The sequence below is a fragment of the Sorex araneus genome, chromosome 11, assembly GCF_027595985.1.
Source record: "Sorex araneus isolate mSorAra2 chromosome 11, mSorAra2.pri, whole genome shotgun sequence".
In the NCBI taxonomy this organism is placed as follows: Eukaryota; Metazoa; Chordata; class Mammalia; order Eulipotyphla; family Soricidae; genus Sorex; species Sorex araneus.
Window position 1 is genome coordinate 28,259,479 of NC_073312.1, and position 26,375 is coordinate 28,285,853.

General features: G+C 58.0%; 1 protein-coding gene across 1 annotated transcript; it reads left to right on the forward strand.

The window, feature by feature from the left end:
* The first annotated feature begins 1,478 nt into the window (after positions 1–1,478).
* On the forward strand, positions 1,479–26,178 carry PYROXD2 (pyridine nucleotide-disulphide oxidoreductase domain 2). Its single transcript, XM_004616420.2, has 16 exons — positions 1,479–1,605; positions 4,850–4,869; positions 7,766–7,859; positions 7,939–8,012; positions 14,584–14,739; positions 15,633–15,786; positions 16,640–16,701; positions 16,793–16,890; positions 18,903–19,044; positions 19,364–19,498; positions 20,725–20,797; positions 20,893–21,049; positions 21,892–22,046; positions 22,956–23,062; positions 25,227–25,347; positions 26,102–26,178. The coding sequence occupies exons 1-16, from the start codon at positions 1,479–1,481 to the stop codon at positions 26,176–26,178; spliced, it is 1,752 nt and encodes a 583-aa protein (XP_004616477.2).
* Positions 26,179–26,375: the final 197 nt, after the last annotated feature.

Below are 26,375 nucleotides of genomic sequence, written 5' to 3' on the forward strand. Positions count from 1 at the left end.
CTGAGGGCTCCTCTCTGTTCTGTCTCCTGGACACCTGCGGCATGCTGGGCTGACCCTTGGCCCCGGGTGGACGCCTGGCCCTGTGTCCACCACAGCAGACTGCAGGATCACACTGGCCACCCCCACCCGCCCCCCATACAAGCTTGCCCACATGCCCGAGGCCGCAGCTAAAGCTCCAGGAGCTTGGGAGGGGGCTGTACTTTGGGAGTGCAAGCTTTTCCCTCCTGGCTTCCTGCTAGCCCCGGGCTAAGGGGCACGTGCTCTCCTCTGCCTGTCTCCAGTCTGTCTTGGATCAGGACTGCCCTCAGCCAGCAGGTGCCCCTGCGGCTGGAGACAAACCCTCGAGGCAGGCGCTGCTGTCCTGGGGGTGCTGATGGACCCGGGAGATGCAGGTTTGCAGAGCCCCCCCCCCCGGCCCCCTCCCCACTACTCTGCTCCTGTCTGTAGGGTGGGAGCCCCGGGGCTCACCAGGAATGAGGGGGCTTTACTGGGTGGAAGCCCGAGAGAGACCCCCAACATAGACTCAGTGATCACTCCTGGGCACCCACATAGCCTCAGTGGTCACTCCCCAGCCCCCCATGGCTGTAGTGGTCAATCCCAGCCCCAATCCCTTCCCCCACACACAAACAACAGCAGTGGTCACTCCTGGAACCCACACTCACAATTGCAGTGGTCAGTCACGGGACACACACGCACAGTTTCAGTGGTCAGTCCTGGGACACGCACAATTGCAGTGGTCACTCCTGGGAGCCACACGCACAATTTCAGTGGTCAGTCCTGGGACACACACACAATTTCAGTGGTCAGTCCTGGGACACACACACAATTGCAGTGGTCACTCCTAGAACCCACATACACAATTGCAGTGGTCACTCCTGGTACACATACACACAACTGCAGTGGTCACTCCTGGGCCATGACCCCCACAGCTTCAGTGGTCACTCCTTGTCCCCCCATATTGGTTACCCCTGGACCCCACACATAGCTGCAGTGGTCACTCCCAGCCCCCACCACACACAGCTGCAGTGGTCACTCCCAGCCCCCACCACACACAGCTGCAGTGGTCACTCCCGGCCCCCACCACACACAGCTGCAGTGGTCACTCTTGGGTCCCCATAGCTGCAGTGGTCACTCCCAGCCCCCACCACACACAGCTGCAGTGGTCACTCCCAGCCCCCACCACACACAGCTGCAGTGGTCACTCCTGGCCCCCACCACACACAGCTGCAGTGGTCACTCTTGGGTCCCCACAGCTGCAGTGGTCACACTTGGGTCCCCACACACCGCTGTAGTGGCGACTCCTCCTGAGGCCGTAGCCCGGGAGCAGCCAGCTCCTCCCCATTCCCCCTGGACTTAGACCTGGCCAGCCCCGTGAGCCAGCCTGCCACAACCCGGCCTCCTTCTGCTGTCCACTCCACCCCCTGCCCGGCCACACGTAACCCGGAGCACGGAACCCCCTGGCCTCGTCCCCCACAGAGATGGCGGCAAGCGGGCGAGGCCTGTGCAGGGGCCTGGGTGCCTCCCTCCGCCCCGTGGGGAGACGCGCCCACTCAGAGGCCAGGGCCCACCCGAAGCCCGAGTACGACGCGGTGGTGATCGGAGCAGGTAAAGTGGCCGAGCCTGCCGAGGGCAGGACCCTTCCCGGCCTCCCTCCTCCTCCTCTAGGCGCCCCCGGGGCTGGGGAACTGGGGTGCGGGGCTCCCGTGCTGGGGTCCCGGGCGGGTGCTGGGGCCTCTGCCTCTCTGGGGAGACTTGACTGGGGAGGTCTCGGGGGCCGGTTCCGGGGGCGTCTCCAGCCAAGTCAGCCAGTGGCCGCCGCATTCTTGGAAGACTTGGGGTCTGGGCAGGAAGAGCGTGAGGACCCCCCCCCCCAAGGCCCACTGTCCCTTTGACATAGGGCACCCAGGATGGTGAGGTCCCCGAAAGGGTGACGGAGACTCAGATGTGGAACCAGAAATTCATGCCGAGGGGGCTGTCACCTTCTCCTTCTGCGTCTGGGCGCTGTCGTGGGGACGCCCCTGTGCTGGGCTGGGCTCGTCTGGGTGTAGGAGGCTGCAGACAGTACCGCCCTCCCCTCCCCCGGCCCCCTCAGACCACTTTCCTGCAGCCTTTCCAAGAGCCCGCGGAGGGCCAGGAGGGGCTCACCCCGCGGCCTTAGGGCAGCTCTCTCTCTCTGCACGCCCAGAGCAGCTGCGTGCAGGTGAATGTTTAAACAGCCAGCTCTGCAGGAGGACATGCGAGTGTCCACATGCCGGAGGCGAGGACAGACACCAAACCTAGAGTCAGGCTCACACTTTTCCAGCCTGCGTGTGTGCATCCACGTGTGCTCTGAACGGCATACAAGGGAGCCCATGGACCCTAACTGAGTGTGATTTCTGCCAGCACTCAATAGCCAGCCTGTGGCTGAAGTTGACCAGTGAGGAGAGTTCTGGAACTATCCTTGTTGTTTGGTTGGGGACTTGATTTATGTATTTTTCACTGAGAGGGGGACAGAGAAAGGCCTCAAAGGGCTGGGCACGTGCCTTGCAGTTGCAAACACCGCCCACCCCCACCCCGAGTTCAATCCTCATGAACCCGGACTGCTGGGCTAAGTGTCACCAGGAATGACCTCTGACACCGGGGAGCCCCCTGTCCCCACACACACACTGAAGGCATAGAATTAAGTCGCGATTGTTCTGGGGGGCCTCCCTCGAGACGGGCCTGGTGAGTCTTTTGCCTAAATCTGCTGCCGAGTGACCTGGGAGGTCAGCTCATAGGCCAGCTCTGGACCTAGGTAACCAAGGTGCTGACTTTCGAAGTGTGTGGATTCCCCCCCACCATCCCCTCCCGCAGAGGTCACCACATGACCCACTTCATACCAAGACACTCTGATCCAGGCCCCTCCAGCCCCGCACCATGGGGACCCCACAATCAGGGCAGCTTCTTCTAAGAGCCCTCCGGCAGGACTGAGCCTGGGGACCCCCAAAGATCAGCTGAACAGGCAGCTGGAGCCCTTCAGCAGGGTGAGGGCAGGGAGGGAGCCACCAGCAGCCGGGTGGCACTCAGGGTCTGAGGGAAGACAGCGTAGCCGGGGAGAGAAAAACCCAGGATGCTGGTCTCTTGGCCTGTCGGATACAGCCTGTCTGTATCTAGGCCCACGCAAACTGGCCCCAGTGCCTGGAAGCCTCGATTCGTTTTAGCAGATAGATAGTGCTCTGCTCAGGGCCGCCAGGTCAGGAGTCTTACATCTGCTCCCTGTGGTTCTGCGACATGCCAGGCCTCCAGCCCACCCGGCAGATGGTGGAGCTGGAGGCTTGGGGTAGCTGAAATGCCTCTGGGCCACACTTTCCCCAAAAAAACAGCAGCTCTAGGGGCAACCTTCAACCTTTCATCTGAGGAGAGATACAATCTGCTCACAGGCCCATGGAGCATGGCCCCAAAGCTCTTTCATGAGAAGGACCCAAAGTATGTGAAATAGCACGCAAGTCAGCTTTGAAGATCTAAACCCAGGGACGGAGGAATAGTGCAGAGGGTAGGGCACCTGTCTTGCTCGCAACCAAGCCAGATTTGATATCTGGCACCCCATTTGGTTCCCTGAGCTCTGCCAGGAGTGATCCCTGAGTGCAGAGCCGGGAGCAGGCCCTGAGTTCCATGGGCTGTGGCCAAAACAAATATACAAAAGAAAAGAAAATCGAAATACAGCCAAATTTGCCTCCCCCAGAGCCTACTGTCGGCTCACCAAACTCTGACTCCTGTGAGATGATTAGATGTGCATGTATGAGCGGTCACGGTATAAAATGGAGGTGACTTCCTGGGGGCCGGGTCCAAAACGGCTGCGAAAACTCTGCTCTGGAGACTTGGTTAGGGGCTGAGAGGCAAGGAAGGCCCAGCCGGCTCAGCCCAGCCCGAGGGAGCCTTGAGCCCGCGGCTTCAGAGGACAGAGCTGCCGGCAGCCACCTCTGAAGACAGGAGAGAGCCACACCAGCGTCCCTCCACCCCCACACCCAAGTGATGGCCAGCTGCCGCCCATTGTCCAGAGAGTAGGACAGCTCGGCTCAGGCTGGGGGTCCTGTCAACCCTGAAGCTGGTGAAGGCAGGGGGTGGGGGATGGAATCCCCTCCTGCTAAGTAGATACTGAGGAGGGATCTGGACCCTTTCTCCTTGACCCAATGCTAATCCAAGCCCAGCTCGGAGGTCCCCACTCCGGAAAGGGTGTGAGTGAAAACTGGGGATCCCCAGCTCTCCTCTTAACCGAGGGTAGGTGGGCAGCTCCCCTGTTTGTAGAAGGGAACCTCTGGGCCGCCCTGCACCCTCAAGCCTCTTCTCCATGGCACACAGTGAAGCCGAGCTCCCTTCCTTCCCATCCCCACTCTCCTGCTCTCCCTGGCCACCGTGGGGCTTGGCCAAGACAAACCAGGTGGGTCAAGCCTCTGGGTCTACAGTGGGCACACCCGCGCGGCTGGTGGGGTGCTCTCAGGAGACACTGGCCTCACCCCCTCTCTGCTGTCTTCCCAGCCAAGGCCAAGTGAAGGGTGACGGATGGTCCTTCCCCTCAGCCCCGGGAACCCCAAGGAAGTCCACAAGGGGTTGTCTGGGGAACTCTGGGCTCCTTCTGGCCTCTCCGTGACCTTGCAAGAATCAAGGAGCTACGGGCCACAGCTGCTGACCCTGACTGGCCATTTCCTAGCCCCCCACAGAACCAGAGTTAGAGGCTGTTCCTAGATCCAGCTGCGAGACAGAGAGTCCCCGAGTTTCTACTGTCCTCCAGGCTCTTCATGGGCCTAGGGCCTGGGAGGGGTGACCTCACTGCTCCGGGGATGTGTCCACCTGCTGACCAGCTGTGCCTCCTCCCTTTTCCATCTCATTACAGGTCACAACGGGCTGGTGGCGGTGAGTCCCCACTCTGAGCATCTCAACCTGGCCCTGCGGGAGGCTCTGGGGTAGCATGAGGAGGGCCCAGAGGACAGGAGGGAGGGAAGGACAGACACAGACAGACCCCCCCTGACTTGTGGCCAGTGGGTGGAATGGGGTGTGGCCCACAAGGATGGGGGTGGGCCCTCTCCTGCTGCCTGAGGGATCCCCGTGACCTTGCGAGGATCAAGGAGCTTTCAGGGGTAGGTGATGAGCCGGGGTGAAGTGGAGAGTACAGAGCCAGGGGTCCAGGTTCTAGGCTGGGTGGGACCCCCGACACCTCATAGTGAGGGGGGTGTCTAGGCAGCCAGCAGCGGGCGGGCACAAAGGGAGCCCCGGACACAAGAGGCAGCTGGTGGGACGGAGGCACCAGGCCCTCCCCGCTGTTCCCCTGCTAGTCCCAGTAGAGCCGGTGGGGTGGGCGGGCCTGAGGCCATGCCTGAACCCACAGAGGAGGCCTGGGGTGTGCCAGAGGGGGGCCAGCCACACCACACACGTGGGGTACCCCTCAGGCAGCAACAGCTGTCAGTGTCAGTGCCAGGGACTCAGAAATGCACGTGCTAAACTGCAGATGGCCAAGCCTGTCGGTTTTCCTTAACATCCTGACAGATCACTCAACCAGTCTGCCACTCAGGACACTGAGCTTGGGCGGGAGCCACGGTACGGAGGGTAGGGCCCTTGCCTGGCACGCCCCTGACTCTGGTTCAACCCCCAGCATCACACATGGTCCCCTGAGCCCCGCCAGGAGTGATCCCTGAGCACAGCCAGGCGGGACCCTAAAACAAAACAACTAAATAAAACTAAATTAAGTGGAGGGCCTCTGGCCCAGGTCCACATCTCTGGTGTCCCATAAGCTCCCCAAAGCACTGTCAGGAGTGGTCCCTGGGCTCACTGGATCTGGCTCCCCAAAATAAAAGGCATTTGTCTTTAATAGAAAAAAATCATTCAGGGCTGGAGTGATAGTACAGCGGGTAAAGTGCTTGCCTTGCACGTGGCTGAGCCAGGGTTCGATCCCTGGCATCCCATATGGACCCCCAACCAATGTCAGAAGTGATTCCTGAGTGCAGAGACAGGAGGAACCCCTGAGTATCACCACGTGTGACCCCAAAAGCCAAAAAATAAAAGAGAGCATCATTCATGTAAAAATATCAAGGTATCAACATATATCAAATATACTTGGGAATACTTATTAAAAGATATTAGGACAAGCAGATATACTACTATATAATACTAAATGCAGGTGTGTATAATACTCTATGCGTTTATATATTCTATAAGTGTATTATCTGTAACTCGTAACTTAGATCGCACACAGGATATCACACTAACCGCCTACAAGCACGTTTTGTCTCCCAGCTTCACCGGCTCCATCCTGCAGGCACAGATGGGTCCATTGGTCTGGGCCAACAGACCGAGGGGGGCTCTTTGCTTCGGGGCTCTGGCCTCGGAAGCTGTGCTCAGAGGTGGGGTGAATCCTAGAGGCTCCCGAGGCACTCGGGGTCACTGCCCCCAGCTGAAGCCCCAGACAGCCCTTTTAGGTGATGGGCTGGGGAGAGCCTCCCCACAAGCAGCAGACGGGGCGTCTTGGACAGACAGGTAGAGGAGCCTGTGCGGGACTAGGGCCCCGGGTGAAAATGGGGGGTCTGAGGAAGGGGGTCGCTTTAGCACAGCCACCAGAGAGCAGGGGGCTGGCCCTGGGGGTCTCTCTGGGTCCGGGGTGCAGAGGGAGCCCCGAGAGAGGGCAGAGGGGAGGCAGCCGCCAGCTCCAGCTCTCTCTTGCCCTTCCTCTCAAGGAGGACTCATCAGGACACACTCTAAGCTGGACTGGCGACCTCGGTGCCCTGCACCCTGCCCATCGGCACTGTGAGCTGGAGGCCAGCCCGGCCTCACTGAGCCTCAGTATGCCCATGTGTGAAACGGGCGACAGCCTCGTGTCTGTGTCCAGGGCTCAGCAGATAAAACACAATGCTGCGCTCAGCCTCTACCACAGAGTAGTCATCAAGTGAACTTGATTTATTCTGTGTGGGGCTCCCCAGCCAGTGCTCCAGGCTCTGGGGGGGGGGGCACTTTCAGGGAGTGCACGGAGGTGCATGATGATTGGTGTGTTCAGGCCCAGCAGTGCTGGGGGCCACCAGGGCCACCCCCAGAGGGACCAAGATTCAGCCTCAGCCCCTCAGCAGCCAGGCATGTGAGCCAGCCACCAAGTGAGTTTGTACTTTACGAATTTACTGTGGCATCCGAGAGAGGGCCCAGGGCCCCCTGCCCACGAGTGCTGGAGCCCAGCAGACTCCCTAACGTCCGGCCTCTCGGCTGCGCCACTCCTATGGTCCCAGACGGTGGTGGAGCCGGGGTGGAGGTGAGGGCAAGGACTCGCCCAGGTCTGGCGGCCAGTGTCACTCACAGACGTTTATTGGCATTTCTCCCCTGCCCACCCAGCGCTAAAGCAAACCCAAGCGAAACCCGGTGTCTCGGATCCCCCAGAGCAGAGCTGTGCTCTCGTCACACGCGGTCCCCGGAGCACGCTTTGGGGGCCAGAGCGAGCCCTTGTTAGGGACCCGCTCAGGCAGTGCTCTCCCTCGGCACCCCGGGAGGCGGGCGGAGTGGGGTATTCTTAGCATCAGCCCCAGGACTCCGTGGGAGGAAACCCCAGGGCGGATGGATCAGGGTCATTCCCTGTGGACCACACACGGCCCCGCCGCAAGCTCGACCAGGCATCATGCCTGAGCACAGAGCCAGGATTAGGCCCTGAGGACCACCAGGTGCGGCCCCAATTAGACAAACAAACAGAGGCCCCTGGGAGAGTGGAAACGTATGGAGGGAGGGATGGGGGGGCCCCGAGCCAGCCCCAGGGGATCCAAGGCCCCTGTGCCCTCAGGCAGCGTACCTGCAGAGACTGGGGGTCAGCACGGCGGTGTTCGAAAGGCGCCACCTGATCGGGGGCGCAGCTGTCACCGAGGAGATCATCCCAGGTGAGCCCCGGGTGGGGGTGGAGGGGGCGGCAGGGGCCACCCCGGGTACCTGGGTGACGCTTTCCTGGATTGTTTCCAGGGTTCAAGTTCTCGCGAGCGTCCTACCTGCTCTCCCTGCTGAGACCTCAGATCTACAAGGACCTGGAGCTGAAGGTGGAGCCCCCGGGTCCCCTCTGCCCCCGGCCAGACAGAGCGTGCGTCTGCGTGGGGTCACTGCATCCCCGTCCTCGAGAAGGGTCCTGCCATGTGGCGCAGTGGCCCCGGGTTCTCTCTCCTCCCTGGCGTCTTGCGGCCCCGTCCAGGAGGGGCTCATCCCACCTCACATCTTCTTCAGAGGCCAAACCTGTTCGGGAGCGAGCACCGCTACGCTCAGGCCACCGCATTCCTCCTGCACCGCAGGCCTGCCTGTCCCCTGCACGGCCACTGGTGCTGCCCTTGCTCCCTCCCGCCCAGACCCCACCCGCCCCGCCCCTACCTCCTCCCTTACCCCCACTGTCTGCCTTGAATCCAAGGAGCCTGCCCGGAGCCCGGAGCCGCTGGGCTGCCAAAGCTGCCCCAGGACCAAGCCAGCAAACGCCCACCTTGTTCCCATTCTCGGCAGCCTGAGCAGGAAGCCGGAGCCCAGAGCCGCCCTCTCCTCTCTCCGCAGCACCTTCCCGGGGCTCTGAGACCCTGCCTCAGTGGGTCCACGGGCTTGCCCAGCTCAGCACCTCCCCCCCCCCCCGCCCCACAGGTTCCATTCACCTCCCCTAGCCCCAGACCCCCCTGCCGCTAGCATGGACCCCACCACCCAGAGACAGGGGCCCGTGCAAGAGTCCACACAGCCCTTGGCTTCAAGGGGGTGGGTAGAAGTTCAGCGAGTTGCTCAGCTGCCAGTCGTGGCTGTTCAGCTGCTCTTGCTGACCCAGGCCTAGTGGGTCTCTGAACCACACACCTCCAGAAGAAATGGTTCAGGGGCCCCTCAGGGTCAGTGGCAGTGAGAAGAGAGGAAGCTGTCCCTCAGAGGGCCACTGAGGTCTGGGAATGGCCCCTGGCTGTCAATCTAGACCGTACCACACAGCAGCTGAAGGCACTTGAGAAATGTAATGCACGGAGGCCAGAGTGTATGTGTGTGTGTGTGTGCTCATGTGTGCGGGCATATATAGATGTGTGTGTGCTTGTTTGTGTGCATGCATGTGTATGTGCATGTATGTGGGTGTGTGTGTGCATGTGTGCGTGCGTGTGTGTGCTTGTGTGTGCATGCTTGTGGGCATATGTATGTGCATGTGTGCGTGTGTGTGTGCACATGTGTACAGGTGTGTGTGCGCGTGGGCATATGTATATGTGTACGTGCATGTGTGTGTGTTGTGTGTATGTATGTGTGTGTTAGGGTTTGGGGGAGGCCCTTCTCTGGAAAAACCATTCTTATGAAAACTAAGAATCACAGAACAGAAATTCTCACACGATTATTTTTTCTTTTATTAATAAATAAAAGCAGGGGGAGCCGGAGCAGGGGGTTGCTCCATCCAGAAGTGCTCGGGATTTACACCTGACTCTGCTCAGAGATCACTCCTGCTGGGCTCTGGGGACCATATGGTGTGCAAGGCAAGCACCTACCTGCTGTACTATTGCTCCAACTTCAGCAATTATTCTCTCTCCATGAAATACATGGCTCATTTGAAAGCAGTCTTTATCACAGCATCTTTCCCTAGAAGCGAGAGAGAGAGAGAGAGAGAGAGAGAGAGAGAGAGACAGAGAGACAGAGAGACAGAGAGAGAGAGAGAGAGAGAGAGAGAGAGAGAGAGAGAGAGAGAGAGAGAGAGAGGTAAGTGCACGGTCCGACTTCTCATTCGGGGCTTCGTGAATGGGCACGTGGAACTGGCCCTGCTGCCTGGTGCCCCCAGACACCCGGTTTCCAGGATGGAGCCCCAGTTTCCAAAGACGGGGCGACCTCCTAGGGCAACTCTAGGAGGTCAACTCCATTAATATTCTTTTCTAAAATAATTAGTGCTTTAGAAAGTACTTATTATTATGGACTGTAGTGATATCACAGCGGGTAGGGCATTTGCCTTGCACGCGGCCGACCTGGGTTTGATTCCTCCGTCCCTCTCGGAGAGCCCGAGAGCTACCGAGAGTATCTTGCCTGCATGGCAGAGCCAGGAAAGCTACCCATAGTGTATTCGATATGCCAAAAACAGTAACAAGTCTCACAATCAAGACATTACTAGTACCCGCTCAAGCAAATCGATGAACAATGGGACAACAGTGCTACAGTGCTACTATTATTATTTGTTTGGAGATCCATACCAGGTGGTGATAGGTACCCTCAGGACCCTCAGCTCTGTGCTGAGCGTCTCTCCTCCCCTCACCCCTCCACCTCAGGCTCAGGGGTCCGTACTAGGGTAGACTCTTTCTTCCTCTCGCAGGCATAGCACATACTCCAGTCTGTCGTCTATGGTCGAGCCCCAGAGCGTTTATTTGTACCCATGACAAGTTTCAGCTACAGGGTTTATTTGTTTTGTTTTGCTTTGCTGGGGGATGGGGAAGGGGGTCACACCTGATGATGCTCAGGACTTACTCCTGGCTCTACACTCAGGAATTGCTCCTGATGGGGCCCGGGGGAACATATGGGATGCTGGGGGTCAAACCTGGTCAGCTGCGAGCAAGGCAAGCGCCCTACCCGCTGTACTGTGGCTCTGGCCCCATGAGCTAGGGGATTTAATGTGACTTACTGCTCTATTCTTGTCCTTCTCAGAGAGCCCGGCAAGCTACTGAGAGTATCCTGCCTGCACGGCAGAGCCTGGCAGGCTCCCCGTGGCATATTTGATATGACAAAAACGGTAACAACAAGTCTCACAATGGAGACGTTACTGGTGCCCGCTCAAGCAATCGATGAACAACGGGAGGACAGTGCTACTGCTCTGTGAGTTGGGTCTCACCTGCCTGTCTGCTTCTCGTGATGAGGGAAGGAGGTTCTCAGAGGACCTAAGCAGATCTCAGGGACTCCTCCTCCTGGTTCTGGAGTCCAGATTGCTGCCCCAGGCATCCTAGAACCCTGCTAGTCCCACACGCCGCCTGCACTTTGCCCTCTCAGTGAATGAGGGTTCCAGACACAAGCCTTCCTGAAGCTCCAGCCAGGGTCTGAGATCAAGGGCCTGGGGTAGGGTCTGCACGCCTCTGCCTTCCCCCATATAACTTGGCCTCCTGGAACCTCTCTTCCTCACCTGTAAGATAGAGTCAGGACCTTCCACTGTGGCGGTTAGTATGTTCGCTAATTATTAGCACAGCTATTAATTATTAGAGCTTGTAATTATTAATGCTTTACCTGGGGCATGGCCAGTGGACAATAATTGTAGCCGTAGAGAAAAATGAGGCTGCAGAAAGATAGCCCCACCCTCCCCTGGACCGCCCACCTAGCCCCCTGGGCTGGAGCTGGTGACTGATGCCTTTATTCTATGTTTCCAATAAATAGGCAGAGGCTGCAGGGGTGACCAAGGAGGTAGGGCCTCTACTCTTGGTAAGAGAACTCTGGGGAAAGGCTGCTTAGGTGAAGGGGGGACACTGTGACAGGATGGCTTCTCTGCAGAAGGGACACTTAAGCTGATGTTCAAGTGCCAGCAAGTCACTCTCTGGCAGAGTTCCTGTGGGAGTCCAGTGGAGAAGCACAGGTGGAAGGAAGGTCAGTGTGGCCGAGCAGGAGGGCAGCGGCTGGCCTGAGGGAGGGGCGGGGGAGGCAGGAGCCGCCAGAGGCGGGCTCATGCCGGTTAGACCAAGGGCCTGGGGTTCTGTCCCGAGCTCTGTGGGGGAGCAGGTAGAGAGGCTGCGTCAGGAAGTGGAGCGAAGGGATTTGTGGCTTCCTGACTGGTCAGTAGACACAGATGTGGGCTGCGGGGGAAGTCAGCCAAGGGTTGCAGGTCACGGGTCATAGGCCAGAGAGGCCGCTGTGACCTTGGTTCACAAGGTGGCAGCGTGGGCTAAGAAGAAGCAAAGATGGAGATAAGCAGGGCCAGCGAGACTTGGCAACACACGGGACGCCAAGAGGTGCCAGAGGTGCCCCCGCGAGGGACAGAGGTGCCCTCGAGAGGGAGCTCTGGGGAGTCAGGGGATAGCCCCGACTCTAAAACTCCCCCACTGCAGTGTCAGAATGCCCTTAGAAGTCTTAGAAGACCCAGGAGGCCTTCCAGCCCCAGCCCCCCACAGGCGTTTGGATTCATCTCCCCAGATTGTCCAACCGGGGGCTTCCTGCCACCGGGAGTGCCTCCAGTTTGGGAAACTTCAGCTATGCCTCTTGAAAAACTCTTTGGTTTCCTTGTGTTATTCTAGAACTTCCACAGACAAAGCTCGCTTCTGTATTGTGCCTTGTCTGCAATGATGGTTTATTGCACTTTCACGCATTTGTTGATTTCACTGCCTCCGAGAGCTGGGCCCACAAGCACAAACATAACCAGGCCCTTGGCCGCAAAGAGCTTATACTCATCCCCAGTGGAGAAGGGGGCAGAGCGTGTGAAAGCGGACAGGAGATGACCTATACCCCAGAATAATAAAGTAGGGTAACTGGGCAGGGCTTGGGGGTGGGCGAAAGCCTTGCTAAAATAGAAAACATCTGAGCAAAGACCTCTAAGAAGTCAGAGAGTGGGCCACGTACCTGGGGAATGAAGGCTCTGTGGTCAAATTCCCCAAGTTGTTTGTGTTTAAATAAGTATAGCTTTTTGTGTGGCAGTCATGCCTCAATCAAGTGCTTAAAAAAAGGGGCCCTGGGGGCCAGAGCGATGGTACAGTGGGTAGAGCTATTGCCTTGCACGTGACCAATATGAGTTCAATCCCTGGGCATCCCATACTGTCCTTAGAGCACCACCAGGAGTAATTCTGGAGTGCAGAGCCAGGAGTAACCCCTGAGCATCCCTGGGGTGACAGAAGAAGAAAAAGAAGGAGGAGGAGGAGGAGGAGGAGGAGGAGGAGGAGGAGGAGGAGGAGGAGGAGAAGGAGGAGGAAGGAGGAGGAGGAGGAGGAGGAGGAGGTGGTGGTAGTGTGGTGTGGTGTGGGATAGAGTGGCGTGTGGCCTGTGGTATAGTATGGCATCCTCTGAGGAGGAGGAGGAAGAGGAGGAGGGAAGGAGGAGAGGGGAGGAGGGGGAAGGGAAGGAAGAGGAGCAGGGAGGAGGAGGGGGAGGGGGAGGAGGTGGTAGTGTGGTGTGGTGTGGGATGGAATGGCGTGTGGCCTGTGGTATAGTATGGCATCCTCTGAGAAGGAGGAGGAAGAGGAGGAGGGAAGGAGGAAAGGGGAGGAGGGGGAAGGGAAGGAAGAGGAAGAGGATCAGGGAGGAGGAGGGGGAGAGGGAGGAGGAGGAGCTGTACCTCTTTTAAAGACTGGGATGTGACTTGGAAAGTTCTGTGTGCTAGTCAAATATTTGTATATCAAATCATCTTTTAAATGCACCAAGGGAATCTCCATTTAAAACGACCCTGGAGTAAATGAATCCGCAAAGTAAATACAATATTTTAATGTGAATAATTTATCTACCTTCTAAGTATGGATTTTCACATAAACGTTTCTTTCGTGTCTTTCTGAATGTTAATTATTTATTTCTGGAGTGGGGCCACTTACAGACTAGTGCTGAGAGCCAGGGCTCTGGAGTCACAGAGATGCGCTCTTGAAACCATATTCGCTTCCAATGTGACCTTGGGAAAGGTACTTCACTGCTCTGAGCTTCTGTCACTGCATTTGCAGTGAGGATGCTATAAGCATTGGGTTATTAGGAGGTATGCAGAGATTTTAGTAGCCGCACTAGCACAAGGTTGCATGGTGTGTGGGGTGGTGTGGGGTGGGATAGTATCGCATTGTATGGTGTGGTATGTGTGTGGTTTGGTATGGCAGAGCAGGAGATGGTGTGTGGTATGATGTGGTTTGGAGTGATGTGGTATGGGTGTATTGTGGCATTGCAGTGTAGTGGTATAGTGTGGTGTAATACGGTGTGGTATGATGTGTGGTGTGGTATAGTGTTGTTTAGTGTCGTATAGTGATGGTGTGACATAGTGTAGTATGGTGTGGTTTGTGTTTTATGTCTAGTATTGTGGTGCATGGTGTGTTATCATGTGGTATGTGGTATGGTTCAGGGTGGTATGGTGTGGTGTGGTGTTGTATGGTTTGGTGTATAGATAGTGTGGTGTGGTATAGTGTGCTATGGTACGGTGTGGTGGTGTGTATTGTGTGCTATTAGGATAATGTGGTGTGGTATAGTGTGGTGTGGTATTATATAGTATATGGTATATCGATAGCGTGGTGTGGTATGATATAGTGTGGGGTTTGGTGTGGTGTGTATTGTGTGTTATTAGGATAGTGTGGTGTGGTATTCTGTGGTATGGTATTGTGTAGTATGGTATATCAATGTTGTGGTGTGGTATGGTGTGGTGTGGTATAGTGTGGTATGGTGTGTGTGGTGTAGTGTGAATTGTGCTCTATTAGGATAGAGTGGTGTGGTGTTGTAAAACATGGTACATCAATAGTGTGGTGTGGGATGGAGTGGCGTGTGGCGTGTGGTCTAGTATGGCATCCTCTGATATCATTGCCATAGGGGTCATGGGCAGGAGAGATTTTTATACTTACACTAACACAATCCGAGCCAGGGCGGCCTGCCTTGGGAATCTGAATGGAGGAGCCGAGACGGTCACACAGGCAGACACGAGAAGGTCCATGGCAGAGGCTGCCGGTCCCACTAAACATGGACTGTGCTGTCTGTGTTCTGCAGAAGCATGGGCTGAAGCTTCACCTCCGGGATCCCTACTCCTTCACCCCCATGCTGGAAGGGGATGCGGGGGGCAAGGCGCCCAGGTCCCTTCTGCTGGGCACAGACATGGCGGAAAACCAGAAGCAGATCGCCCAGTTCTCCCAGAAGGACGCCCAGGTAGGGAGAGTGGTGCCACCCCGGCCTCCTGCTTCCTTGCGAGCCCGGGCGGACCCTGTGAAGGGTTGTGCCCTGTGCTAAGCCTCTGAGATCGGGCACCGGGAAGAGGATGAAGGACACAGATTACACCCCGTGAACATTCTCTCTCTATAACCTAAGTGTGTGTAGACGAATCAAAAAATGAAGTGCTCTGGGCTGAGAAGAGAGACGGGGCCTCAGGGGTATCAGACATCCTTGCTCCCGTGCCCCAGGCAGGGAAGGAAGCTGGGCGGCTTCCTTCCCAGTCATAAGGAAAGATTTTGTGGTGAGCACTGATGGAGGAGCACCACGGGCCCTTGCTCCTGCAGTGGGAGATTGGCAGGCCAGGAGAGAGCCGTCAGCAGGGGATGGAGAGGGAGTTACATAGGCCATGGGGGCCCACAGGGTTTGGGGGGGGAACCTGCTGCCTCACATGTGGTCGACCCACATTCAGGTCCGGGCTCCTCCTGGTCCCCCAAGCACAGATCTAGGAATGGACCCTAGGAATGAGCAAAACAGGGCCGAGGTCTTGCTTTCAGCCACAACATGTAGCAACGTGGGGCGGAGGCAGACCTATGAAGCCGCCTTCTGGGCCGCCTCAAGCGCCCACGCCCTAGGGTGCTCCTCGTACTGGCCGGCGTTAACCTGCCTCGGCCCTGCCTCTGCCCGGGGATCTGCCCCACCTCCTGATGCTGAGAGCTGCACAGACCCACACTCAGCTGGGCACAGCCAGGGCCCCGGGCACCACCAGCGCCGGGCTGGGAGAGACCACAAAGCCTGGCAGGGGTGCCGTGCGGAGCAGAGGGCAGGGAAGGGGCGTGGCCAGAGGGGGCGGAGTCTAGGCTCCAGGCCCCCAGACTCAGGTTCTGTTTCAGGCCTTTCCCGGCTATGAGACGTTCATGCACCGCTTAGCCTTGGCCGTGGACCCTCTGCTGGACTCTCCCCCTGTGGACCCGGGCGCCTTTCAGCAGGGCTCCCTCCTGCGAAGGCTCAGGTCTCTGCCCACCCTCCGACCGCTGCTGCAGGCAGGTAGGTCCACAGCCAGGCCTGGGAGGGACTGTCAGTGAGCGGGACCCGTGTGTCTCCAGGACGGAACCCTGAAGCTCCAAGGCAGCCGCCAGCTGTGCTGGGTTACAAGCAGCGGCCCAGAGCGTTTTACTGAGAAAGTCTCACCCAGTGCTCACCACCCCCAACCCCCCGACAGAGGTTTTGATGTACAAGTGGTCATTCTGAAGGGTCCTTTACCAGGGAAAGCGGTAGAGCCCGAGAGAGAAGGAGACAGTGCCAGTCTGTGATTCGGTATGGGTCACCATTGTGGATGGAGGTGCTGGGCCCTGCAGGGACCCTCTCAGAGCCCCTTGGAGGGGACACAAGGACCATCCCCAAGTGAAGAAAGGGATGAGGGGCAGCGGCCCCCCGGGTACGGCCTCTGCTGCTCACAGGCATCCCGATGTCGGTGGATGGTAGCTTCTGGGTGGTACACCTCTGGGTGCCCCCTGGGATCTCATGGGCATCCTGCCGGGGTGCCAGAGACGTCCCGGGAGAGAAGTGAAGAGGCCCATCCCCACCTGGCCAGCCCCCGGTGAGGCCTGGGCTGTTGCTGGGAGTGATCATGACCCCTCGGGCCTGAGCCCAGCTCGCCACAGGGATGGTCTGAAGGGTGTCGGGAGTATGGATTCTCCGCCTGGCCGCCTCCCAAGGCCCTGATTTGACAGCGTTAAAAGTGAGGGGCTAATAATGAGCCAGTCGATATTTCCCCCAGATCAGAGGGTGCAGCTGGAGTGTATCCAGCGAGCTACAGCTCAGAGGAGTCGTTTAACCCTCACGGGAGCTTCTCGGGGTTGGCGCGAGCACTGCGCAGCTTCAAGTCCTTCTCTTTCAGGACGCATCCTGGGACCCCAGCTGCCCCAGTACTACCAGGTCCTCACAGCTCCAATTACCAAGGTGAGGGGCTCCCCAGCCTCAGGCCGGACCCCCAGGGCAGGGTCCCCTCGCCCGCAGCCCCCGGCCCTCCCCTGGCTGCTTTGCTCTCCAGGTGCTGGACCAGTGGTTCGAGTCTGAGCCTCTCAAAGCGACCCTGGCCACAGACGCAGTGATCGGAGCCATGCTGAGCCCCCGCACCCCGGGGAGTGGGTGAGTGAGAGTGACCCCCACCCACCTGTGCTCTGGTACAGAACCCAGAGCTGCAAGTCCTTGGACCCTCAGCGCACATCTGAGCACTGGGTTTGGGGATGGGCCCTCGTGCTACACACGCAGCTGGGGGTAGCACAGCTGAGTGCCAGCTCAGAATCTGACCCCCTGAATCATTCTTCACAGCCCCTGATTCCTACTCAGGGAAGCTCCTTCCCCACCTCAACCCCGACGGCGTATCTCACCCCTCAGAGCTTCCCCCACTCTCCTCTCTCTCTCTCTCTCTCTCTCTCTCTCTCTCTCTCTCTCTCTCTCTCTCTCTCTCTCCCTCTCTCCCTCTCCCTTGATCCCTCTGTCTCTCTCTTCCCTCTTTCCTCTCTCTCCCTCACTTTCTCTCCCTTTCCCTCCCTCTCTGTCTCTCTGTCTCTCTCCCTCCCTCTCCCACTTCCTCTCTCCCTCCCTCTCTGTCTCTCTGTCTCTGTCTCTCTGTCTCTTTCTCTCTCTCCCTCTCTCTCTGTTCCTCCCATCTCTCCCCTACCCTAGATGCCCCTTTGTCCATCCTCCCTCCTTGGGCTGCGGGACCTGCAGCTGCCCAGGCCCCTTCCGGACGCTGCCTTTGGACTATGCCAAGAGGGCCAGCCAGGCACAGAGAACTCTTGTGATCTGACTGGTCGACCCTATAAGGAGGAGCGTGTGTGCATGTGCAGAGTGTTCACATGTGTGTATGTATGTGCATGCACACGTGTGCCTAAGTATGTGTGTAGGTAAGCCTGTATGTGTGCCTGTGTATGTTTGAGCGTGCATGTGTGTGTGCACATGTGTTGCGTTCAAAGGCTATTGCCAAGGGTTGGACCATTTCCAGTGTAGCAGAAGATATAATTGGATCTGAGGGACCGAGCACCCACTGGATGCTCTCAGCACCCTTGAAGCTTCCCAAAGTCCCCGGGCCTGTGGAAAAGGCGGAGGTTGGCAAATTTCTGTTCCTTGGGCAAATGAGTGTGATCACCCTGCCAATTGGGATCTCCCGGCCGGGGCCTCTCATTCTCCCCTCCGTGGGTCTCCCGGAGGCCCCTGCCCTGTCTGAAATGGTCCTGGAACTTATTTGCCTATTGCTCATTAGTTCCTTCGATGAGCAATGATGGAGCACTGTCCTGCGCTGAGTGCTGAGGGTGGGCAAGGAACTGAGCAGAGACCCTAATGAGAGAGACCCAGAGCTGCGTGTGGATTGGGGGTGCCGGCACCAGGACTGGCTCGGGGCAATAAACGGGGAAAGTGAGGAAGAGCGGTTGCATCAGGAAGAGACTAGGGGTGGAGGAATGCACCACACGAGGAAGGAGGCTGGTGGGAATGTGGGGCCGGAGGGGGAGCACGGCCAGGGTGAGGCTGAGGGACAGGCGGGAGCTCCGGGCACTGGCTGCCAAGCGCGTGGATGACGGGAGACATGGCCGGAGTAGAGCTGGGCTGTGAGGGAGACCAGGGTCCTCTGGCATGAAGGGGGGTCTGCAGGGAGGCGGTGTGGGAGAAGGGGCACATCAGGAGGACGTGGCTGTGCTGTCCGAGGGGCCAGGAGTAGGGCTGGGAGACTGTGGGGGCAGCAAGGACATAGGATGCAGGTTGGAGGGGCGAGAGGGGGAGCAGGTGATTGAAGGGAGTGGGTGGCAGGGAGCAGTAGGGGTGCGGGGAGGCCCAGAAAGGGGAGGCATCCTCACTGGAGAAGACTGAGGCAGAAGGAGGTTGGGGAGATGGGGAAAGGGAGCGAGTCTCAGATGCTGTCTCGGAAACAGCCGCTAGGAGATGCAGGGGGAGCTGGTCATGCGGGCTGGGGCTGAGAGACTCAGAAAGGCTGGAGCACTGTGGGTTCCCCAGCCCTGCGCAGACATGTGGCTCAGGGAAGAGAAGGCAGGGTGGGACCCTCCAAGAGTCCCCAGCGGGAGGGTGGCTGAAGGGGCGCTTGACCGGGAAGCCTGGTGGCCAGCAGTGCCCCTCAGCCTCGGGTTCTGCTGGTCCTTCCCCAGGTATGTGCTGCTGCATCATGTGATGGGGGGCCTCGAGGGGGTCCCTGGGGCCTGGGGCTATGTCCAGGGTGGCATGGGTGCCCTCTCGGATGCCATCGCCAGGTCGGCCACAGCGTACGGAGCAAGTATCTTCACTTCGAAGGTGAACATTCCCTCTCCCTGCACCCCAGTGTCGTAAAAGGAGGACCTCCCCAGTGTCAGGCTTGGGGGTCCCCGGCACAGCAGGGCTCAAAGCCAAGGCTCTATGGCGGTTAGTACCGGGGCGGCTGCCAGCCAGGGTCCAGGTCCTCTGACCACTGAGAGCCCCATCCCTCACCTACCCACGGACTGAGCCCCACAGAGGAGATACAGACCTGGGGGCTGGGGGGGGGGGGTCGGCGCAGGTAGTAGGACCCTCCCAAGGTGCAACCTGGGTTTGCCTTCCACGTGTTTTTCTGGGATGTCCCTCCTGTGGCCGCCAGACGGTGGCCTCGGTGCAGGTGGACAGTGGAGGGCGCGCACACGGAGTCGTCCTGCAGGACGGCACGGAGGTGAGGAGCAAGGTGGTCCTGTCCAACGCCTCACCGCAGATCACCTTCCTGAAGCTGACACCCCAGGTGAGTCCCAGTGCCGCGGGGCAGATACCTGCCAAGACAGAGGTGGGGAGTCGGGGTGGGGGAGTGCTTGGGGAGCCAGGACGAGAAGCATGGCAAATGCACGTGCCACATCCCCGAGGGGGGAGTCCAAGTGGTGGCTCCTTCCCTGACAGGTGGGTGGCCAACAGGGAGGGCAGTGTTGTGGCGGGCGGGGAAGAGAGGGCCACGCAGGGCAGGGATGGCCACCACGGCCACAGCCCAGGCAGAGCCAGAGCTGAAACCTAGCTCCGACTTTCAGCCCAGAACGTTTTCTCTGGCTTTCCTGCTCCCCAGATGTCCCCCCTTCTGACCAAGTCTTGGCCTGTGTTAGTTACCTGCGGCCCCGGGAACGCTGCCCGACAAGCACACACCTATCCATACTGTGTCTGACGTAGCAGCCAGAGTCGCAGAAGTCAGTTGTTCTTAGCTGAGTCCTACTTCTCTGGGTTCCCTCATGCATCTTCCTGCCGCCACGGGCCTGCGCAGGGAACTGGGCTGGCTGTAGCCATGGTGACCTGGTTCCTGCTGGGATGAGTCTGCTCAGTTCTGTGTCTCCATCCTCCAGCACAATGATCCAGGCGTGTGCCCAGGGTCTGGCAGAGGAGAGAAGCAAACCAACTCCACCTGAGTCAGACTCCCTCTCCCCAGGTCGCTAGGAATGGTCTCACTGCCTTCGCTCACACGGTCCAGCCCCAAGTCATGCAGGAGGGTGTTATCACGGGGCACGGGCAGGGATGGGCAAAGACTCACAACCACACCTTTAATGTCCTACAAGACAAGACAATCGTGTGTAGGCGGCAGACCCCAACCACTCTTGGGTGCAAAGGATCTCTTTGGGAGCTATTGTGTCAATACAATTCCACGTGCATCTGCTGGAAAGCCCCTTATAAAGGCAACGGGGGAACCGGTGAGACTTATAGGCCAGAGGAGACAGAGGCCCTCAGACCACTGACTGTATCCAAAGCAGGACTTGATGTGGGCCGTGTCCTATCAGGACAGCTGGTGGAGCGGGAGGAAGGAATGGTTAGCGCTGAGCCGTTTGGGGTCCAGGAGGGCTTCCCAGCGGAGGGGATTTGGCTGAGTTCTGAAGGCTGGAGGAGTGTTCCTGAGGTGGAGGGTGAGGAACTAGTGTGAGAAAAGGAGGAAGGCGGCTTGGCTCTACCTGAGAACCCCAGCTAGCCTGAGGCCTGGATGGGAACTCCTTCCAGACGTGGCTTCCCGAGGACTTTGTGGAGAGCATCTCCCAGCTGGACACGCAGTCACCAGTCACCAAGATCAACGGTAAGCAGCACCGGATCACAGGGTTCTCCCGTGAGACCTGAGCTGAGGGGGGACATTCCCCACTCTGGGTCTTGACTCTGCTCCTCGGTCCTCAGTGGCCGTCGACAGACTCCCTAGCTTCCTGGCGGCCCCCAACACTGCTGGTGGCCAGCCGCTGCCTCACCACCAGTGCTCCATCCACCTGAACTGCGAGGACACCCACCTCCTCCACCAGGCCTACGAGGATGCCGCAGGTGGCCGCCCTTCTGGCAGGTGGGTTTCCGGAAAGTCTCCCCTGTAGGCTGGGATGGGAGTAACCATTGCCCAGACACACCAGTGGGCAGCCTCGACCTCCTGAATGTGGGTGGAAGTGCTCGGGACACCCTGGGCAACTCAGGTGAGAATCTGAGCAGGGCAGATTCTCTGGGGTGTTCACTTGGCCGAGCGGTTTGGGGGTGTGGAGGAGCGTTAGGTGAGCCCAGGCTTGTAGGCTTGGGCACTTTTGCCTCAACATCTAGTTCTGAGAAAGCTTTGGCAGTGAGGGGCGTGGGAGCATTCCTTTGCCAAGGCCTTGAACCACGATGGTGCCGGAAGGTAGGAAAAATGGACTCTCGGGAGAACGTCAATCAGAAAGAACTTAGCTCGGAACTTACCTCCCCCACCCCCAGAGGGCAGGGGACTGTTCTGTCGGGTGTCTGGCAGCCTGGGGCCCTGTTTTGGTGGCTCTGCTGAAGGCTTTATCCGCCAGGAGGGCTGATTAAAACCTGCTCCTGAACAGCAGCTGCCTTAGGCCCGGCCCATCACTCACCGGGAAGGTCCCTACCTGGCAAGAGCACAGGTCGTTGGGCAGAGGAGGAGGGACACAAACCACACACTTAGGAAGGCAGGTGGCACTGGAGTCCCCAGGTCTGGAAGCCCAGTCGGGGAGAATCTAGGAGGGGTCCACAAGGCTTTGGCGGTGGCTAGACTTGTGCCTTGGGGACTGTCCACTGCTTTCAGGGTTCATCGACCTGGCCTCGGTCTTACCCGCCCCGGGCCCTCATCGTCCACAGCTACTTCCCGTGGGCTGCTGCATGCTTCAGACCTGACCCGCCCTTGCCCCGTGTTGGTTGCAGGCCCATGATTGAGCTCTGCATCCCTTCCTCGCTGGACCCCACCCTGGCTCCTCCTGGCTGCCATGTTATCTCCCTCTTCACTCAGTACACACCCTACACCCTGGCAGGAGGCAAGGCCTGGGACGAGCAGGAGAGGAACGCGTACGCCGACAAAGGTAACGGGAGAGGCCGGTGTCCGGAGTGACGGCCGGACCTGTCCCCTCTCCTCATTCAGGCTGAACAGGATCTGTGCCCTGGCAGTGGAGAAGGAACCCACATCAGCACCAGCCCAGTGAATGCCAGCTGGGGTCCAGGCAGGGGGGTGAGAAAGACAGTTCTACCCACACAGTCCTCATACTCCAGCGGGGAGATTAGGAATGAGAGCAAGCACAGACTATGCTGTGCTCTGGGAGGAAAAAGCTGTGAGGCCAGAGCAGACTGGTTCCTAACTTTTCTAAAGGAAGAGACTTTTGGTGGAGGTGATGGTGGTGGTGATGGTGGTGTGTGTGTGTGCGTGCATGCATGCATGTGTGTGTGTGTGTGTGTGTGTGTGTGTGTGTCGGAGGGGGGTGGGACACTCAGCAATGCAGTGCTCAGGGCTTACTCCTGTCTCTGCGTTCAGGGATCACTTTTGATAGTTCTCAGGGGACCCTATATGATGCTGGGATCAAACCCGGCTTGACCGTGTGTGAGGCAAACACCCTGCCCGCTTGTATTATCGCTCCAATCCCAGAAGGGACATTTCGAGCTGGGGTTTCAAGGATGAGTTAGAGTTGGCGAGGCAACAAAGGGCATTGCAAACTAAGAGAAGAGTTTGGACCAAACATTGAGGCAAAGAAAGGCTTGTCTGGCTGGGGAAGACAAGTAAGTTTGTGCTGAGAGCTGGAGCAAGGAGGAGAAGCGGGCAGGGCTCTGGTCTCACCCTGAATGTGCTGCCTGGGTGTGGTCCGTTTTGCTTTTATTATAGAGATAGAATTTGCTTATGCAGAAAATCAACCTATTTAAAGGGAATAGTTTAATCACATTGTTCAACCCTCATGCCACTTCTGCCTCCGCACCACCTATGTCCTGCTGTGGGCGCCCAGTGTTTGACTGCGTGGAGGCCTACGCCCCTGGCTTCAAGAGATCTGTGCTGGGCAGAGACATCCTCACACCTCCTGACCTGGAGAGAATCTTTGGGCTTCCCGGAGGAGTGAGTATACACCCAGGGATTCTTCATCACAGTCTCCCCCCTGCACCCCACCTTATGTTTTGTTTTGAGGCCATACTCAGTGATGCTCAGGGGTTATTTCTGGAAATTGCACTCAGGAATTATCCTGGAAGTGCTCAGGGGACCATATGGGATGCTGGGGATTGAGCCTTAACCCCTTAACTCTCCACATGCAAGGTGAGCACCCTACCTGCTGTACTCTATCTCCAGCCCAGGCACCCCCCACCTTTTGGCAAGCATCCTGGGCTCTCTCTCTCTTCCCTCCATTCCCTGAATGCAGGAGGAAGGGAGGACCGAAGCAGAGACCATGGTGGGGAAGGTTACAGGGGTGCGGTCAGAAGGAAGACTGGGGGCGGGCAGCTGGAGAGAACGATGCCGAGAGGGCCACCTGGAAGGACCCAGATGCTTGGTTAGCCCTGCCAGCCTCTCATGCCAACTTTCTTCAGAGGGAGCTGCGCTCTGTCAGGCAGCAAGTCTTCCAGCTTCTCTTGGTCAGACCCTGATGAGACGAGAGGCCAAGGAAGCAGTTGGGAGGTCAGGCACAGCAGAGCAGACAGTGGGCTCCTGTGGCCAGCGGGAGGTGTGTGTGCGGGGCCTGCAGGCTTAGCATGGAGTCGAGGTTAAATGTCTTGTCGGTGATTGGTAGGTTGGTTACCTGTTAAAATGACCATACATTTCACCTGCGGGGTTAAATAAAGCATTGTGTTATCGGTGACATATTATAACAACCTTATGCCGTGGCTCTGCAAGCAGCTCTCAAAAGTTGTCCATGGTGAGGTGATGATTGTCACTAAGCTCGTGGCCATCATTTCTCCACATTCCCACGGCATGGCTAATTATGACTTGATAGCTAAAATAACATGAATACTAAAACCGGGAGACTGTTGTATCTTAATTAGAGCTCAGTAAAACTTAGGAGACCTGGGGCTGAGGGGATAGGACAGGGGTTAATGAGATTGTCCGGAATGCAGCTGATCTTAGTTCCAATCCCAGCACAACGTACTGTCTCCCGAGCCCTGCTGGGGGTCACTCCTGAGCACAGAGCCGGGAACGGACCCCAGCATCACTGGGTGTGGCTCCCAAGCCCCCAAAGAAAACAAACAAAAAAACCCCTTAGAACATATAGATCCTGGACACTCATTAAGTCTGAAGGGATGACGCCCCCCCTCCCAGTAGTGCTTGGTGGGGAGGGGTCTGAGGGCCACTCCCAGCCACACTGCTGGCTCCGAGGGGCTGGGGCAACCAGGGCCACATCTGGTAGAGACGGGGGGACATGGGGTGCCTAGGATCAAATATGGGACTTGGTGCATGTGAATATATGGTCCATCCATTTCAGCTATTTCCTGAGCCCCCTCTCACTTCCTAACAGGCTACTGAAAACCTCAACAAAACATGTATCTCACACCCCATTTTGACTGGGTGGTGCGGGCCCAGATCCAGGTGACCAGACCGTGGGCAGGGAGATAGATGGTTGGGTGTGGAAGGCCCAGCCAGCAGCCAAGGCTCTCTTGGAAACAGAGTGGGCACAGAGGCCCGGGGAGGAGAGAGGTAAAGGACCCTTCCCAGTGGCGAGGCGAGGGGTGTCATCCAGAGCAGCGGGGACTTGAGGAAGGGAACAGGCCAGACCGGGCCAGGCCCATGAGTGGGGCCACAGGAGGGCGCCCTTGTGGGGACATCCAGAGAAACTGTCTTCCTGTCCCACGCACAGGCCTTCTCCTACTCTGCTCTGGGCCTGTGCACACACCAGCTCAGGCCTCAGCTGCCTTTTCTGGGACACCCCCAACTGGAGCTTGCCCACCACACACCGCGCCACCCCAACCTCTTGGGGCATCTTAACCAAGGAAACAGGGTGCCAAGAATCAAACAAACAAACAAAGAGTCAAGTTCTGTTATTTGTGAGATAGTGGGGGAATCCATAGACCACCAGGAAACCGCTGAGATCTCTGTAATGCCTCCCCCCCCCCCCAGTTCCACGTGCTCTTTCTTCTCCCCCCAAAGGCCTCTGGGCAAGTCCATCCTGACCCTAAGACATGAACCCATTCTCTCTCCCTGCTCCAAACCTCCCAGAGGAGCCTTGTTTTGGGGGTGCGGGGAGGAAACCCAGCAGGAATGTTCCCAGGCTGACGACTGGGCCTCTCCTCCCCAGAACATATTCCACGGGGCCATGGCCCTGGACCAGCTCTACTTCACCCGCCCGGTGCCCCTGCACTCCAGCCACCGCTGCCCTCTCCCCGGCCTGTACCTCTGCGGAAGTGGGGCCCATCCTGGTGAGTGAGCCGGGGCCACACCCCCGGGACGTTCCCTCCTTCCTTTCCTTCCTTCCCTTCCTTCCTTCCTTCCTTCCTTCCTTCCTTCCTTCCTTCCTTCCTTCCTTCCTTCCTTCCTTCCTTCCTTCCTTCCTTCCTTCCTTCCTTCCTTCCTCCCTCCCTCCTTCCCTCCCTCTCTCTCTCCCTCTCTCCCTCCCTCCCTTCCTTCCTTCCTTCCTTCCTTCCTTCCTTCCTTCCTTCCTTCCTTCCTTCCTTCCTTCCTTCCTTCCTTCCTTCCTCCCTCCCTCCCCCCTCCTTCCCTCCCTCCCTCCCTCTTTCCCTTCCTTCCTTCCTTCCTTCCTTCCTTCCTTCCTTCCTTCCTTCCTTCCTTCCTTCCTTCCTTCCTTCCTTCTTTCTCTCTCATTCTCTTTTTCTTTCTTTCTCTTGCACACACATATTCTCTCTCTCCTTCCCTTCCCCCCTCACCTTAAAAGGTTCACTAGTTTAGAGTCTTGTGGTCACGTGGCACATGTGCTCTCTGCCTGGTGGAGGGAACCTGTCTGTCCTGTGCCGCCAACCATCCCCCAGGGTGTAGATGAGGATACAGGGACCAGGAAGGGAGCCCAGATCAGCTTCACTGCTGTCCAGGGCCCCAGTTCCTTCCTTCAGGCCGCTACTCCACTGGGCGGTTCCTCTGAGCCCTGGCCCTGCCTGTACCCTGGGAGAGGGATCTGGGGGTGGAGGAAGCTTTGGTTCCTAGATGGTTCCTTTCCAGGAGGAGGTGTCATGGGAGCCGCCGGACGCAACGCAGCCCACGTGGTCTTCCAGGACCTCAAGAACATGTCACCCTGAGCAGCTGTGTCTTAGAAGAAACAGACAAGTGACATTTAGAGCTCATCAACCTTGCACTCATGAGTTCATGAATAAACAAGCTTTGTTTAATTAAAAAGAATGTTTCATGTGGATCGCCTGCATGTTTTTCTGTGTATTAGGGGAACAGATAATACACAGTAATTATGTAAGTTTCTATGTAGTCACACATGATGGTG

Coding starts and splice junctions, on each gene's coding strand:
- PYROXD2 (XM_004616420.2), top strand. CDS start 1,479: ATGGCGGCAAGCGGGCGAGGCCTGTGCAGGGGCCTGGGTGCCTCCCTC. Junction 1,606..4,849: donor CGCGGTGGTGATCGGAGCAG/GTAAAGTGGCCG, acceptor ATCTCATTACAG/GTCACAACGGGCTGGTGGCG. Junction 16,702..16,792: donor TCACAGCTCCAATTACCAAG/GTGAGGGGCTCC, acceptor TTTGCTCTCCAG/GTGCTGGACCAGTGGTTCGA.